This window comes from Lithobates pipiens, unplaced genomic scaffold, assembly GCF_037356315.1.
Source record: "Lithobates pipiens isolate NorthernLeopardFrog02 unplaced genomic scaffold, aLitPip1_a1.2 Scaffold_22, whole genome shotgun sequence".
Taxonomy (NCBI): Eukaryota; Metazoa; Chordata; class Amphibia; order Anura; family Ranidae; genus Lithobates; species Lithobates pipiens.
In genome coordinates this window covers 14,538,777-14,555,451 of record NW_027507784.1, presented here as the reverse complement: position 1 = coordinate 14,555,451, position 16,675 = coordinate 14,538,777, and the positions used below count along the sequence as shown (strand labels likewise).

General features: G+C 45.7%; 1 protein-coding gene across 1 annotated transcript; it reads right to left on the bottom strand.

The window, feature by feature from the left end:
* Positions 1 to 2,175: 2,175 nt before the first annotated feature.
* LOC143923321 (uncharacterized) lies at positions 2,176 to 16,417 on the bottom strand. The gene is made up of 5 exons (XM_077446930.1): positions 16,256 to 16,417; positions 13,927 to 14,206; positions 7,648 to 7,860; positions 6,433 to 6,464; positions 2,176 to 2,437 (listed from the first exon to the last, which is right to left on the bottom strand). Exons 1-5 carry the CDS (start codon positions 16,262 to 16,264, stop codon positions 2,378 to 2,380), a joined length of 594 nt encoding a protein of 197 aa, XP_077303056.1. The 5' UTR covers positions 16,265 to 16,417; the 3' UTR covers positions 2,176 to 2,377.
* Between the last annotated feature and the right edge of the window lie 258 nt (positions 16,418 to 16,675).

Here is a 16,675-nt window from a genome sequence, read left to right as displayed (position 1 = left end):
CGATAGGACACATTCCGACGGATTCTCCGACCGTGTGTACAAGAGCTAAGATGATTGATGATCACCGAGATCTTCCACCAAGGTGACCACAGTAAGCCCTTGTACACACGGTCGGAGATTCCCGACGGAATGTGTCCGATCGGACCGTTTTGTCGGATATTCCGACTGTGTGTGGTCTTCATCGGACTGTTTCCGTCGGAATATCCGACGGACCAATTTTTCTAACTTGTTGGTAAAATTTTCTGACAAAATGCTCCGATCGGACATACTCCGATCATGTGTAGAGAATTCCGATCGGACAAAGTGCCACGCATGCTCAGATCAAATTCCTACATCAAAGCTATTGGCTACTAGCCTGAACGTAGTCCCGTCGTAACGAAATAACGTCATCATCACGTTCTGCATGTTCGGATTCCCCGACAACTTTGTCCGACCGTGTGTATACAACAGTTTCGGACAAAATCCGACGGATTTGGTTGTCGCAATCTCCGAGCGTGTGTACGCGGCCTTACTGTTTTTCATAAGAACAATACAGAGTAACAGAGTATTAAACTGTGCACCAGTCATACATTTGGTGAAAAATAGGAGAATTATTTTGGTGCCACTATATACAGCAGAATAGTAATAAGTGCTCATGCACACGGACGTTTTAAAAAACTGGCTGCAAAGCTAGCTCCGAATCCTGGAAAAATCGTCGTTAAAAACTCGATTTTTACCGCGTTTTGCATTGAGGTTTTTTGCACGTTTTTTAGCGTTTTTTTTTAAAGAAACACATCTCTTGCCGTTTTTTGTTTTTTTTTGTGCGTTTTTCCGCTATTCATGTTTTTCCAGCTCTAGCTCCGCGCCACGGAAACGCACTGGTCCTGGGTTTTTTTTTACAGCTTAAAAACACCTATGCCATTCGCAGCTTAAAAATGCCTAGGTGGGCATGAAGCCATAGACTAACATGGACAGGCGTTTTTAAGCTGCAAAAAACGTTCAAAAAAGCGGCTGTAAAAACGTCTGTGTGCATGAAGGCCTAAAGCTCTTAAAAAAAGTTAGAAAATATTGTTTGCCTTTTACAATATTCATGTTTCATTCATATTGTTAAATTAATTATATTATTTACATGTATTTAATAAAAGGAACCTTATAAAAAATGGATACTCTTTTAGCCCTGATGAAGCCCCTCGAAATGTGTTGGATGTAAATATACTATTTAAAAATATTTAATTGTAGATTTAGACATGGAGCTCCATCCTTCTTTTCTGAGGATTTGACCCAAAGACCCAACGACTACAAATATTGGGGAGCAACAGGCTAAGGAGGAGCAGTACCAGGAGGAGGACATTCTGTGAGTTGCTTGCGGCTAAATATAGGTTTTATGAGGAGGCAACTTCATCATTGTGCGGCTTGAGTTGTGTTGATTCTCTCTGCTCCATATTCCCAGACCTGTTACAAGATTTCTGGCCAAACCGATCCACAAATTGTATATTTTGAGGTCTGGTGCTGACTCAATCCCCATGCCAACCTAGGAGTCACCCACATGCGCCATCATGGTGAACACAGAAAAACGAGGGCGGTCTGGATACTATCTCTTAATATGGTACAACTCCATCCCTATAAGCCCTTGTACACACAGTCAGACATTCCGATGGACAATGTCCAATCAGACCGTGTTGTCGGATAATCCGACAGTGTGTGGGCTCCATCGGACTGTTTCCGTCGGGATATCCGACGGACCAAGTTTTCCAGCTGGGCTATAAAATTTTCCGACAACGTGATCCGATCGGACTTTGTCCGATCGCGTGTAGAGAATTCCAATCGGACAAAGTGCCACGCATGCTCAGATCAAATTCCTACACCAAAGCTATTGGCTACTAGCCTGAATGTAGTCCCATCGTAACGAAATAACGCCATCACGTTAAGTACGATCGGATTTTCTGACAACTTTGTCCGACTGTGTGTATGCAACAGTTTCGGACAAAATCCGACGGATTTGGTTGTCAGAATGTCCGACCGTGTGTACAAGGGCTAATAGAAAACGAGTTAGCCTATGCGACTTTAAATGAGATGTTCATAGAGGTCATAACAAATCAATGTAATAAATTGATAAAGATTTTTATTTTTTTTTTATTTTTAATTACGACTATGTTTGTGAAACGCAAATAAAATCTTTATCAATTTATTACACTGATTTGTTATGACCTCTATGAACAACTCATTTAAAGTCCCATGGGCTAACTCGTTTTGGATCATGGTGAACACAGCTCCACTCCTTTCTGTTTCTGCTCTGTAACAATGCTAAAAAAAAAGAAACCCCTCCATGGATTAGTGTAAGGGTTCAAATTAACACTGAAAAATGTACATCTCAATCAGTCCAATGACACAAGGACCCTCATTGGCGGTGGTGGTCTCCGGTTGGCTCAGCTGGCTGCGTCCTCCTGCTTGATGGAAACTACAGAAGAGAACAACAGAAGAGTTTGATCGACAGTGAGGAATAATGAAGAGAAACCTCTTGGGGTGTATTTTCAGTTCCTATCCAAACCAGGTCTTGGTGAGGATGAAACTGGAACAATGTCCTCTATGCATGCATCCATGTCATATTTATTTGCTGCATTTACTGTATGTACACCAACATATTATATCAGGGTCATCTTTAATATTGATTGGACCCTGGGCAAAACTTTTCTTGGGCCCCCCCCCCCCTATGCATTTCTGCTCTCTGTCTGCTCTGAGACATACAATAAATAGCCGCTAGACTCAAAATCAGTTTACTGAATCATATCAGGCAGCTATTGCGATTGGTTGCCAGAGGTTACAGTTTATCATTACCGCTCACTGACTGGTTTCTAGAGGGTACAGCACACATTACGGCTCACTGATTAGTTGCTAAAGCTTACAGCACATGATTTCTGCTTGTTGATTGGCTGCTAGAGATTACTGTGGATATGACCTCAGGGGGGCATGATATACATATCAATGCTGCCGCTATTAACATATGAATGTCGGCAATTTACATGTAAACACAGGGTCTGCAGGTGAGTCATCTGTACACAACAAAAGGGTAGAGCTGGGCAGCATTAGTAGCAGCACATCACACTGAGATATTGGGACACAGCACAGGACTAAAACCTCAAGGAACGATGGAATTTAAACCAAGATAGTTAGCAAGTATGAGGCAGTTGCTTTGGGCCCCACAACAATGACAGGGCCCAGGGCAGCTGCCCCTTTTGCCCTGCCTTAAAAACGGCCCTGTGCAGCATTTTACATAGTGTTAGCCCTTGTACACACAGTCGGACATTCTGATGGAAAATGTCCGATCGGACCGTGTTGTCGGATAATCCGACCGCGTGTGGGCTCCATCGGACTGTTTCCGTCGGAATATCCGACCGACAAAGTTTTAGAGCTGGGCTATAAAATTTTCCGACAACATGATCCGAGAAGATGTTGAGAATTTTGATCGGACCAAGTGCCACGCATGCTCGGATCAAATTCCTAGACTAAAGCTATTGGCTACTAGCCTCTACGTAGTCCCGTCGTAACAAAATAACGTCATCACGTTCTGAACGATCGGATTTTCTGACAACTTTGTCCGACCGTGTGTATGCAACACCTGTTTCAGACAAAATCCGTCAGACAAAATCCGACGGATTTGGTTGTCGGAATGTCCGACCCGTGTGTACAAGGGCTAAGAAAAGTCCAGTATGGGCTAGAACAAGAAGACCATTGTATGCACATGCTTATGTTTCTAATGCCACGTACACACGATCAGATTGTCCGGCGTACTTAGTCCGCCGAAACGCATTTCAGCAGACAATTCGATCGTGTGTGGGCTTCAGTGGACTTTTCCAGCGTAAAGTCCGGCGGACTAAGAAAGTATTTTTGCACTCCAATCTTCCCGTCGGACTTGGGTTTCTGCGGACAATACGTTCATCAGTATGCTAGTACGGCGGACTAAGAATGACGCATGCTCAGAAGCAAGTACGAAAAAGGAAGCTATTGGCTACTGGCTATTGAACTTCCTTTTTCTAGTCCCGTCGTACGTGCTGTACGTCATCGCGCTAGCAAACGCCGGACTTTCTGTGTGTGGCCAAATCCGTTCGGTAGAAAGTCTGCCGGACTATCCGCCGGATTGTATGTCGGACTAAGTATGCCGGACAATTCGATCGTATGTACGCGGCATTAGTATAAACTCATTGCAAGGCATATATTAGGATGCACACACTGAAGTAGGGGTGCTTAACCTTTTGAAGATCAAGGGCAAATTAAGTGATTTGGTAACCGGTTGTGGCACCCCCCAAACTGCAAATGTAAATGAGGCCTTAGTTGGTGTGAAAGCAGCCGAATAACCCTTTTTATAAGTGCTAATATGCCCACTGCAAAAGTGCAGTGTATGTGAGGTTTAATATACCTTTTCCTCCTCCAGCTATTGCTGGCATCGCTCTCCAGGCTAATAGAATGGTCCCAAGTGATGCTTACTTTGCCTGGGACAGGAGCTGGGGCTACAAAGGAAGCATCAGCTTATGGAGGTCCTGCTCCCTCCACGGCTGCCTGCTTCCTCTGCTGCTGGCGCCGACTCCATGCACTCTGATGCTCTGGGATGATCTGGGTGTGCTGACCCGCCATCCCAGAGCAAGGGCAGGGGCTTCCCTGGTTTGTGGTTGTGGGCCACATCATTGGACGCCACAGGTTGGGCGCCCCTGCACTACATGTATTAGCGTGGGCATAGGGGCATGTGCATGCTGGGCACTGGTGTTGGCACTGAATAGCCTATTTAAGCTGGAGTGTGACATAGACAGATTGCTGAATGGTCTTCAGTTCGCTCCTGATTTGCGTTTCCATGTACGAGCCAGTTTGACTTTGGCTTGTGTTTGGACTCTGTATTCTGCTTCCAGATTTGGTTACCTGCTGTGACCTTGATGTGTGTTTGGACTCTGTATTCTGTTTCCAGATTTGGTACCCCCACTGCCTGCCTGTGAACTGACCTTGGCTTGTATCCTGACTCTACCTCCTGTACCCCACTGCCTGCCTGTGAACTGACCTTGGCTTGTATCCTGACTCTACCTCCTGTACCTCACTGTATGGCTTTTGATAACCTTTGGCTTGTGTCTGGTCTTCTATCAAGTGTCACCATGTTCCTGCCATTTGTCCTTATCTAGTGGTCCACAGTCATCTGTGTCTTGCATTCAGCAGTTGACGCTGCCCGCTACATCGACCCTCGTGCCAGTCTGTGCCCTCACATCTCCTGTCACCACCACTACCAGGGGTTTTGGACAAGAGGAGTAGGAGAAGCCACCTCTTCAGCTTGATCTACACCAGGTATGTGGCATGTAGTAGACATAGAACCCTGGAGCCCAACCTGCAGCCCCAGTTCCACATGGCGGCCTTTGGCTGTGGCTGTGTGGCCGTTCAACAGACCCTAGCAGTCAGTATCGGGAGCATTCATTTGAAATGAAGCTGTAATGTCAGTGATCTCTAATGCCGCGTACACACGACCGGACTTTTTGACATCAAAGGTCCGACGGAACGATTCCGGCAGACCATTCGATCGTGTGTGGGCTGCAGTGGACTTTTGATTTGCAAAAATCCGTCAGACTTTAGTAATGGAACATGTTTCAAATTTTTCCTGCCGGAACTCTGCCGGACCCAGTTCCTACTGAGAAATCCGCTCGTGTGTATGCTTGTCCGACGGACAACAACCGACGCGAGGGCAGCTATTGGCTACTGGCTATGAACTTCCTTATTCTAGTCCGGTCGTACGTCATCACGTTCGAATCCGTCGGACTTTGGTGTGATTGTGTGTGGCCAAGTCCGTTCATTCGGAAAGTCCGTCAGAACTCCGTCAGAACTCCGCCGAAAGTCCGTCGGACCTAGTCCCTCGAAAAGTCCGGTCGTGTGCACGCGGCATTACAGTCTTGTCTAGCATATCCCCAGTCTCTGACTGTCTCCTGCCGCGTGTCTTTAGTCTCCAACTACACCTGTTGCATATCTATAGTCTCTGACCCTCTCCTCCAATATGTATGAAGTCTCTCCCAGTCTCCTGTCATATACTGAATACTATACATGGCCCTTTATGCCTCATAAGTTGAAAACCGCTGGCATAGAACCACACTCATCAATCTCTGTCCACCCCAGGAGCTTACAGTCTCATGTCCCATTCACACATAAGGGTCACTTTGGGTTCCATGGAGATAATGTCACAGATGGGATTAGAGCACAAAATGTGGACTTCTAAGGCAAGAATGCTAGTCCTTCGCTGCTCTCTCGCTCTATTTCCTTTCTCATATTTTCTTTCTCTCACCACCTCCCTCACCCCCCCCCCCCCCCGCCACCTTACATCTTTTTCTTTACCTCTCACCCCTCCCCTGCTGTTGCCTCTCATTCTTTATTTTTATCTATTCAGAAGCCTTTATGTCATAAACCGATTAAATCTATAGACTGTCTATTTACCTTAATGCGTTTTCCCCTCTTTGCCGTTCTTCCTGTGGATGAAATTAAAGTGAAAATGAAAGAGTGAAAGTAGAATTTAAATACATTATTTAATACATTTTCTCCTGCATAGGTGACAGCAGAAGATCTTCATTGGAAGACTGCTGAACTGATACTAGTTGGGTTTCTGTTGTTTCCACCTATTGGAATTCTGCAATTCTGCCAGACATCTGGCGAAACCCACAATCTCTTGCTCTGGACCACAATTCAACCTATTTTGAGGGTAAATACAATGGGCCACACTTTCAAAATGAGTGTAGCCGTATTCCTGAAAAAGTGTTTTTCCCAGGTAGGTGAGGTCACTTTATTGTCCCAGCATGACTGAGTCCCATCACACCAGCCCCACCAAGCCAGCTCCATGAAGACATGGTTTCACCGGTTCGGTGTGGAGGAACTCGAGTCACATGCACAGAGCTCTGACCTCAACGCTACTGAACAGATTTGGGAGGAATCAGAATACAAATTGTGAGCTAAGTCTTCTCATACATCATCACAAATGGCCACAAATTCCCAAAGATGCAGTACAAAGTATTGTGGAAAGCCTTCCCAGAAGATTGGAGGATGTTATAGCTGTATTATTGGCCATGGGGGGGGGGGGGGTTGTTAAGTTCATATTAATGGCCAAGGGTGAAGTGAACATCTCCATATTATTGGCCATGGGGGGGGGGTTGGCAAGTTCATATTAATGGCCAAGTGTGAAGTGAACATCTCCATATTAATGGCCATGGGGAGTACTGGGGGGGGGGTTGGCAAGTTCATATCAATGGCCAAGTGTGAAGTGAACATCTCCATATTAATGGCCATGGGGAGTACTGGGGGGGGTTGGCAAATCCATATTAATGGCCAAGGGTGAAGTGAACATCTCCATATTAATGGCCATGGGGAGTACTGGGGGGGGGGTTGGCAAGTTCATATTAATGGCCAAGGGTGAAGTGAACATCTCCATGTTAATGACCATGGAAGGGGGGGGGGGGAGTCCATAGTAATGGCCATGGGGGAGGGGGTAGCTCCATATTAATGGCAATGGGTGAGCAGATAGCTCCAAAATAGTGGCCATGGTTTGTTTTGGGATGTCCATCAATCTCATATTGGGGTGATGGTCAGGGGTTCACAAACTTGTGGCCACATAGTTTATATAATAATTACTTTTTTTCTGGCAAAGCTTTAACATGTTACCTGTTTTAATTTCTTTTTTTAAAGCTTTCAGTTTGTCTGCTACTCTTCCTTGGGCCATTCCTTGTCCATTGATATGAATTTTATCTGTCGTGGTGAAGAGGAACAAATTGCATGCATACTTGTGAAGGTCTTCTTGTGCACTTTGAATTCTGTTTTTCTCATGGTCACCGCTCTCCTCCAAATCGTCTATCACAACCACAACCTTTTTCTTACCTTTAAAGAAAGAAATGGAAGCTTTTTTTACTCAGATACGACCTGTGGTGGTGCTCACTCATGATGTGTCATTGTAAAGTGAGTGAATGTTCACCAAACACCATACTGCCAGGTAAATCGATACACAGCCAAACGGTCGGTGACTTACCTGTCTACTAGAGACTGTTTTGCTACCACATACTTAAATCCTATGGCAAGTAAGCTTTAATGTTGATAAAGGTAAATGTATGCATTTGAGGCCTAGAATGAGGTCCAAAGTATCCTTTTATTGCTTCCCCTGTGAATCCAATAAGAAGGATCAACTTTGGATTAGGTGGGAAGACATGGCTCTACTATGGACGTGGGCTATAAACGTGGGCTCCCCCAACAATAGAGCTCCAGAGTAACCTTTTATTGCTTCCCCTGTGGATCCAAGTAAAAGGATTGTCCTTGGATTAGGTAAGAAGACATGGCTCTACTATGGACATGGGCTAAGAACATGGGCAACCCCAACAATAGAGCTCCAAAGTATCCTTTTACTGCATCCCTTGTGAATCCAAATAAGAAGGATTGTCCTTGGATTAGGTAGGAAGACATGGCTCTACTATGGACATGGGCTAAGAACGTGGGCTCCCCCAACAATACAACTCCAAAGTATCCTTTTACTGCACCCCTTGTGAATCCAAATAAGAAGGATTGTCCTTGGATTGGGTAGGAAGACATTGCTCTACTATGGACATGGGCTAAGAACGTGGGCTCCCCCAACAATAGAGCTCCAAAGTATCCTTTTACTGCATCCCTTGTGAATCCAAATAAGAAGGATTGTCCTTGGATTAGAGAGGCGGACATGGCTCTAGTAGGGACCTGAGCTATGGATGTGGGCTCTCTTAACAATAGAGCTCTAACGTATCCTTTTACTGCTTCCCCTGTGGATCCAAGTAAAAGGATTGTCCTTGGATTAGGTAGGAAGACATGGCTCTACTATGGACATGGGCTAAGAACGTGGGCTCCCCCAACAATAGAGCTCCAAAGTATCCTTTTACTGCATCCCTTGTGAATCCAAATAAGAAGGATTGTCCTTGGATTAGGTAGGAAGACATGGCTCTACTATGGACATGGGCTAAGAACATGGGCAACCCCAACAATACAGCTCCAAAGTATCCTTTTACTGCATCCCTTGTGAATCCTGAAAAGAAGGATTGTCCTTGGATTAGGTAGGAGAACATGGCTCTAGTATGGACCTGAGCTATGAACGTCAACTCTCCATAACAATAGAATGAGGTCCAAAGTACCCTTTTACTGCTTCTCCTGTACATCCAAATAGGAAGGATTGTCCTTGGATTAGAGAGGAAGACATGGCTCTACTATGGACATGGGCTAAGAACGTGGGCTCCCCCAACAATAGAGCTCCAAAGTATCCTTTTACTGCATCCCTTGTGAATCCAAATAAGAAGGATTGTCCTTGGATTAGGTAGGAGGACATGACTCTAGTATGGACCTGAGCTATGTACATGAACTCTCCCTAAGAATAGAATGAGGTCAAAAGTACTCTATTGCTGTTTTATTGGTCAAGAAGTTGGATCCATTTGGAGGATCGGGTTGAGTTTTCAGCCATTACGATTCCTCCTGGTCCTAGGACAAGTCCCTGTTCATGTGCACTAACCCACAACCAGTGAGGGTTGTTCTTCTATTTGGTGATGTAAGAAGGAAGTACTATACTGTAATGAGGAAGACATACTGTATAGTAACAAGGACATACTGTACTGGATATGAAGACATACATACTCTAGTTCTAAATTTAGCCATACCCAAAGGACCCCATTACTAGATGACCTCACACACTAGGGTGGGAAAGACTGACCCGGCACCTTTGGCACCAATTACAGTCTCAAGTCTTTTTGAGTATCATGCTACAAGCCTGGCACACAACTATTTTCAGGCAGTTTCTCCATCAGGTTGGATGGGGATCATTGGCGCACAGCCATTTTCAGATCTCTCCAGAGATGTTCTATCGGGTTCAAGTCCAGGCTCTGGCTGGACCACTCAAGGACATTCACAGAGTTGTCCCGTAGCCACTCCTTTGTTATCTTGGCTGTGTGCTTTGGGTCGTTGTCCTGTTGGAAGATGACCCCAATCTGAGGTCCAGAGCGCTCTGGAGCAGGTTTTCATCAATGATGTCTCTGTACATTTTCTGCATTCGTGTTTCCCTCAATCCTGACTAGTCTCCCAGTTCCTGCTGCTGAAACACATTCCCACAGCATGATCCTGCCACCGCCATGCTTCACTATAGGGTCGGTATTGGCCAGGTGTTGAGCGGTGCCTGATTTCCTCCAGACATACCGCTTGCCATTCAGGCCAAAGAGTTCAGTGTTTGTTTCATCAGACCAGAGAATTTTGTTGCTCATGGTCTGAGAGTCCTTCAGGTGCCTTTTGGAAAACTCCAGGCATGTGCCTTTTACTGAGGAGTGCCTTCCGTCTGGCCATTCTACCATACAGGCCTGATTGGTGGAGTGCTGCAGAAATGGTTGTTCTTCTGGAAGGTTCTCCTCTCTCCACAGAGAAATTCTGGAGCTCTATCAGAGTGACCATCGGGTTCTTTGTCACCTCCCTGACTGAGGCCCTTCTCAGTTTGGTCGGGTGGCCCACTCTAGGAGGAGTCCTGATAGTTCCAAACTTCCTCCATGTACGGATGGAGGCCACTGTGCTCATTGGGACCTTCAATGCTGCAGACATTTTTCTGTACCCTTCCCCCGATCTGAGCCTCCATATAATCCTGTCTCGGAGGTCTCCAGATCATCCCTTGGGCTTCATGGCTTGGTTTGTGCTCTGACATGCACTGTCATCTGTGGGACCTTCTATAGACAGGTGTGTGCCTTTCCAAATCACGTCCAATCAACTGAATTTACCACAGGTGGCCTCCAACCAAGTTGTAGAAACATCTCAAGGATGATCAGTGGAAACAGGAGGCACCTGAGTGTCATGGCAAAGGCTGTGATACTTTTGTACATGGGATTTTTTTTATTTTTTTATTTTTTTATTATTTAATGTTCAAGGATTTCAAACAAACTTCTTTCATGTTGTCATTATGGGATATTGTTTGTAGGAGTTTGAGGAAAATTAATGAATTTAATCCATTTTGGAGTAAGGTTGTAACATAACGAAATGTGGAAAAAGTGAAGCGCTGTGAATACTTTCCGGATGCCCTGTAAACCACATTCACAGTTAGAATTTCATTCATTCAAGAAACAAATTTACAACCTTCTCCTTTGATTGTTCATATCACTACAGTAGAAAATTATCATCAATTTGACCCTATTAATTATTAGAAAAATTCAACGTACGTTCCAAAAACAAATCTTTCCGAGCCTTTACCCCACCGTTTACCTTTTAAAACATAAAGATACAAATACAATTCTGTTATCAATCATAAATAAGTAAGTGTATTTTTTTAAATGCAACCAATCAATTATGCTGCAGTGCTCATGAGATGACACTAAGCATGCTGATAGAAGGAAAAAGCAGAGAGACAGAGGGATAAGTCTATCAGTCTGCCGCTTCTCCTTTCACTGTCCAATCACAGGCTGGGAGCGAGACAAGACCTGTAAATGTTACTTAAAGTAGTAAACCCCCTCCGTATACCCAGTGAAGTGACTATCCTTGGGTGATACACAGAGATAAAACAAATCCTCCTACATAAGTTGTACCTGTTTATCTACAATGCTATCTTCTCTACACCCATTACTATACACAGCTGATGCTGTCAATCACCTTCTGTGTGCTGGAGGAGAGGAGAGGCTGGGCCATATCCCAGGATTGCCTGGTGTCGGCATAGATTGTCAGAAGTAACTAAAATACTTTGGATAGAGGCAAGTACACACTTTGGAGCAGGGGTGTCAACACACAATTTCAGCGCTGGCCCCATCAGCATTATGGTTTAAGGGCTGGTTGTAGCTGTAAGACTATAGAAATGTATTCAGGGCTATTTTTTCTCAAAGAATAGATGCAGGAACTCAACCATGCTCCCCTGCCGAACCACATTGAATGGTGGGTGTGGCCAAATTGCACAGTGGGAGGGTCTTAAAGGGCCAATAAATACAAGGAATGTGTTAAGTGCACAGATAAGGTATTTTCTATGTACATAGGGCAGTTTCAGGCGTGCTCTATGTACAGAGTGCAGAGTTTAGGGGTGTGCTACATACAGAGTGCAAAGTTCAGGTGTACGTTATGTTCAGATTTCAGAGTTTAGGGGTGTGCTGCATGCCAAGAGCAGAGTTTAGAGGTGTGTTTTGTACATAGTGCAAAGTTCAGGGGTACTCTATATACAGAGTGCAGAGTTCAGGGGTGCGCTATGTACAGAGTGCAGAGTTCAGGGGTACGCTATGTACAGAGTGCAGAGTTCAGGGGTGCGCTACGTACAGAGTACAGAGTGCAGAGTTCAGGGGTGCGCTACGTACAGAGTGCAGAGTTCAGGGGTGCGCTACGTACAGAGTGCAGAGTTCAGGGGTGCGCTATGTACAGAGTGAAGAGTTCAGGGGTGCGCTACGTGCAGAGTGCAGCGTTCAGGGGTGCGCTACGTGCAGAGTGCAGCTTTCAGGGGTGCGCTACGTGCATAGTGCAGCGTTCAGGGGTGCGCTACGTGCATAGTGCAGAGTTCAGGGGTGCGCTACGTGCATAGTGCAGAGTTCAGGGGTACGCTACGTACATAGTGCAGAGTTCAGGGGTGCGCTACGTACATAGTGCAGAGTTCAGGGGTGCGCTACGTACAGAGTGCAGAGTTCAGGGGTGCACTACGTACAGAGTGCAGAGTTCAGGATTATGCTATGTACAGAGTGCAGAGTTCAGGGGTGCTACTTACAGAGTGCAGAGTTCAGGAGTGTGCTATGTACAGAGTGCAGAGTTCAGGGGTGTGTTATGTACAGAGTGCAGAGTTCAGGGATGTGTCTTGTACAGAGTGCAGAGTTCAAGGGTGTGCTATGTACATAGTGCAGAGTTCAGGGGTGCGCTACGTACAGAGTTCAGGGGTGCTCTACGTACAGAGTGCAGAGCTCAGGGGTGCGCTACGTACAGAGTGCAGAGCTCAGGGGTGGGCTACGTACAGAGTGCAGAGTTCAGGGGTGCGCTACGTACAGAGTGCAGAGTTCAGGGGTGCGGTACGTACAGAGTTCAGGGGTGCGCTATGTGCAGAGTGCAGAGTTCAGGGGTGCGCTACGTACAGAGTGCAGAGTTCAGGGGTGCGGTACGTACAGAGTGCAGAGTTCAGGGGTGCGGTACGTACAGAGTTCAGGGGTGCGCTATGTGCAGAGTGCAGAGTTCAGGGGTGCGCTATGTGCAGAATTCAGGGTGCACTATGTACAGGGTGCAGAGTTCAGGAGTATGCTATGTACAGAGTGCAGAGTTCAGGGGTCCACTAGGTACAGAGTTCAGGGGTGCACTACGTACAGAGTGCAGAGTTCAGGATTATGCTATGTACAGAGTGCAGAGTTCAGGGGTGCGCTTCGTACTGAGTGCAGAGTTCAGGAGTGCGCTATGTACAGAGTGCAGAGAATAGGGTTGCGCTATGTACGGAGTGCAGAGTTCAGGGGTGCGCTACGTACAGAGTGCAGAGTTCAGGGGTTCACTAGGTACAGAGTTCAGGGGTGCTGCTTACAGAGTGCAGAGTTCAGGGGTGCGCTATGTACAGAATGCAGAGTTCAGGGGTGCGCTATGTACAGAATGCAGGGTTCGGGGTGTGCTATGCACAGTGTGCAGGGTTCTACCAACTATGACTGAAAAAAAAGCCCTGGGTGCAAGGACCACATAAAATGGCCTAGCGGGTTCGATTTGCCCCACGGGCCTTATGTTAGACACATGTGCTTTAGAGGCATATATATGCTTTACTCATTTTTCATTTTAGAGGTTTACAGCTATTTAAACCAAAAAAATCAAGACCCCTTCCCTGCATCCCAGGATGGATGGGCAGGTGAAGCCGTTCTCTTCTCTGTATTTTGTGTGTGTATTTAGACATTATCCTGGAGTTGAGCTTCGCGCTCCTGCTGGATGTGTTGATGGTACATAATTCTTAAAACTAGACCTCCAGACAACACTCACCCAGCTTGTCATGAAGATATCTCAGCTCCTGGTCATACAGAGAGTCGGTGACGTTGGTGACGTTTACCCTCCCCCGTTTCTTGGTGTGGTACAGGATGGCGAAGTCATGGCGGGGGGCCACTTTATAGAACTCGTTAGCATTGTTGGATATGTAGACGGGGTGGACGACCACCTTTGTATGTTGAAACATCTTGTTCTCCACGTGATCTTTCAGCCATCGGTAATTCTCTTCACTGTCCCTGGAGCAGATGGCCAAAGAAACTTCTTTACGACTCAACCTCTGGAGCAGACAAGAGGTAGACGGCATTGATTGTCTTATAACCCACCGGAACGGCAACTTACCGGGAAAGACAAACGTTTCCCTTTATCTCACACATATACAATCACATCTCGGTTTAGTCTGTGTGGCCGATGTTTGCTTCCACCACATTGTGGAACCTTTCTTCTCAATGGGGTGTATTTCTATACAATTCACAGATGAAAGTGCATGTACATTCCTTCTGTGTGAATGGGACAAAATCGATTGTTCTCAGGCTTCATTCCCTGAATGCTAGGCTTCATTCACACGGATGAACTGATGCTTACACCAATGTAATGCATTGGCACAGGTGCCTGGGGGCCCCATTATAAGGTGCATTACATCATACCTGCCAACTGTCCCAGATTTGCTGGGACAGTCATGCTTTTTACTAAGCTGTCCCAGGATGGCCATATCCTGGCAGTGTCCCGAAACCTGTACTGTGCCTTCTTGACCCCCCCCGTACTGTGCCCTCCTGCCCCCCCTGTACTGTGCCCTCCTGCCCCCCCTGTACTGTGCCCTCCTGACCCCCCTGTACTGTGCCTTTCTGTCTCCCCCCTATACTGTGCCCTGCTGACCCCCCCTGTACTGTGCCTTTCTGCCTCCCCCCATACAGTGCCCTCCTGATCCCCCCGGTACTGTGCCCTCCTGACCCCCCTGTACTGTGACTTTCTGCCACCCATCCCTGTACTGTGCCTTTAAGTCTCCCCCCTATGCTGTGCCCTGCTGACCCCCCCCCCTGTACTGTGCCTTTCTGTCTCCCCCTATACTGTGCCCTGCTGACCCCCCCCCCCCTGTACTGTGCCTTTCTGCCTCCCCCTGTACTGTGCCCTCCTGACTCCCCCTGTACTGTGCCCTCCTGACCCCCCTTGTACTGTGTCATTCTGCCTCCCCCTTGTACTGTGCCTTTCTGCCTCCCCCCTGTACTGTGGCATTCTGCCCCCCCTGTACTGTGCCGTTCTGCCCCCCCCCTGTACTCTGCCCTTCTGTCTCCCCCCTATACTGTGCCCTGCTGACCCCCCCCCTGTACTGTGCCTTTCTGCCTCCCCCCATACAGTGCCCTCCTGACCCACCCCTGTATTGTGCCCTCCTGACTCCCCCTGTACTGTGCCATTCTGCCTCCCCCCCTGTACTGTGCCCTCCTCACCGCCCCCCCCCCCCCCCCCCGATCGTGTGTACGAGGCTTTAATTATAAATAAATCATACATAAATTCAATTAATGAATACTAAGTAGTTATAAAAAAATAACCCCTAACCTTAACCCCCAACCCTTAAAAAATACAAATAAAAAATAAATAATAATAATAAATAACTAAACACCCTAACACAAAATTAATAAATACATATTATTAATTTATGTATTTTTATGTTTGGGTTTAAAAAATTTTATTATTTTAATATTATTAATAATACTAATAATATTATTATTATTTTTTTTTTGAGGGGTTAGGGGTTCTTTGTTATTTATTTATGTATTATTACATATTATTAATTTATTTAATTTATTTATAATGATTTCATATTATTATTATTATTTTTTTGTTTGGGTTTTAATTTATGATTTTAAAATATTATTATTATTATTATTATTATTAATAATCTTTTTTGTTTTAGGTGAGGGATTCATTGTTATTCATTTATGTATTATTACATATTGTTAATTTATTTTATTTATGTATGATGATTTTTAGTTATTTGTATATTTAATTTGTATATATATATCTATATCTATATAGTTTATTACTATGAATTTTTTTTCAATTGAGCAGAAAATCATGCAAAAATGTGCATAAAAATGTGTGAATGGTGCGTTTCCATTAATTTAGGATTAAAAACGTGCCAAAAATGCTCATATCTGCTAGATTTTGGCTACAGAAAAATCTCCGGAACTTTCTTTGATCTTGGGGCGTTGGGCGTCAGGTGACCCGGAGTGGAGATGTGAACCGTCTCCATAGAGAATAATAGATTTTTTTCTCCTCCAGCGTTTTGTAGCTCCCAGCAAGGTGTGATTCGGGCCTCAGTGATACGTACCACTCCCATCCTGACGATCTCCTCTCCTCCGTCACCCTACGTCTCCTCTCCACATCCCCTCTTCTATTCTCTCTCCGGTTTGTTGTCTCCGGTCTCTATGGCGGTGATCATGGCGTGGAGTTCAGAGGACGGACGGTTGGTGACACAAGACACAATGACCGTCATGGTGTGACGCCAGCAGGGGGCCCCACTGTACCGATTAACCCCTTCATCTCCACTGACTGTACACGGTGTATGGAGCGGAGCAATCCCTATAATTCCCCCCAATATGAGATCAGAGATACATCGATGACATCATAACAAAGGCACAGGAAATATCTCCTTACAAAGGATTTTATTTTGTACCCAAACCAGAGATACAAAATATATTCCTTAAGAGGAGAATGTGACATTCACCAACCGCTCTCCGCGGGTGAATCT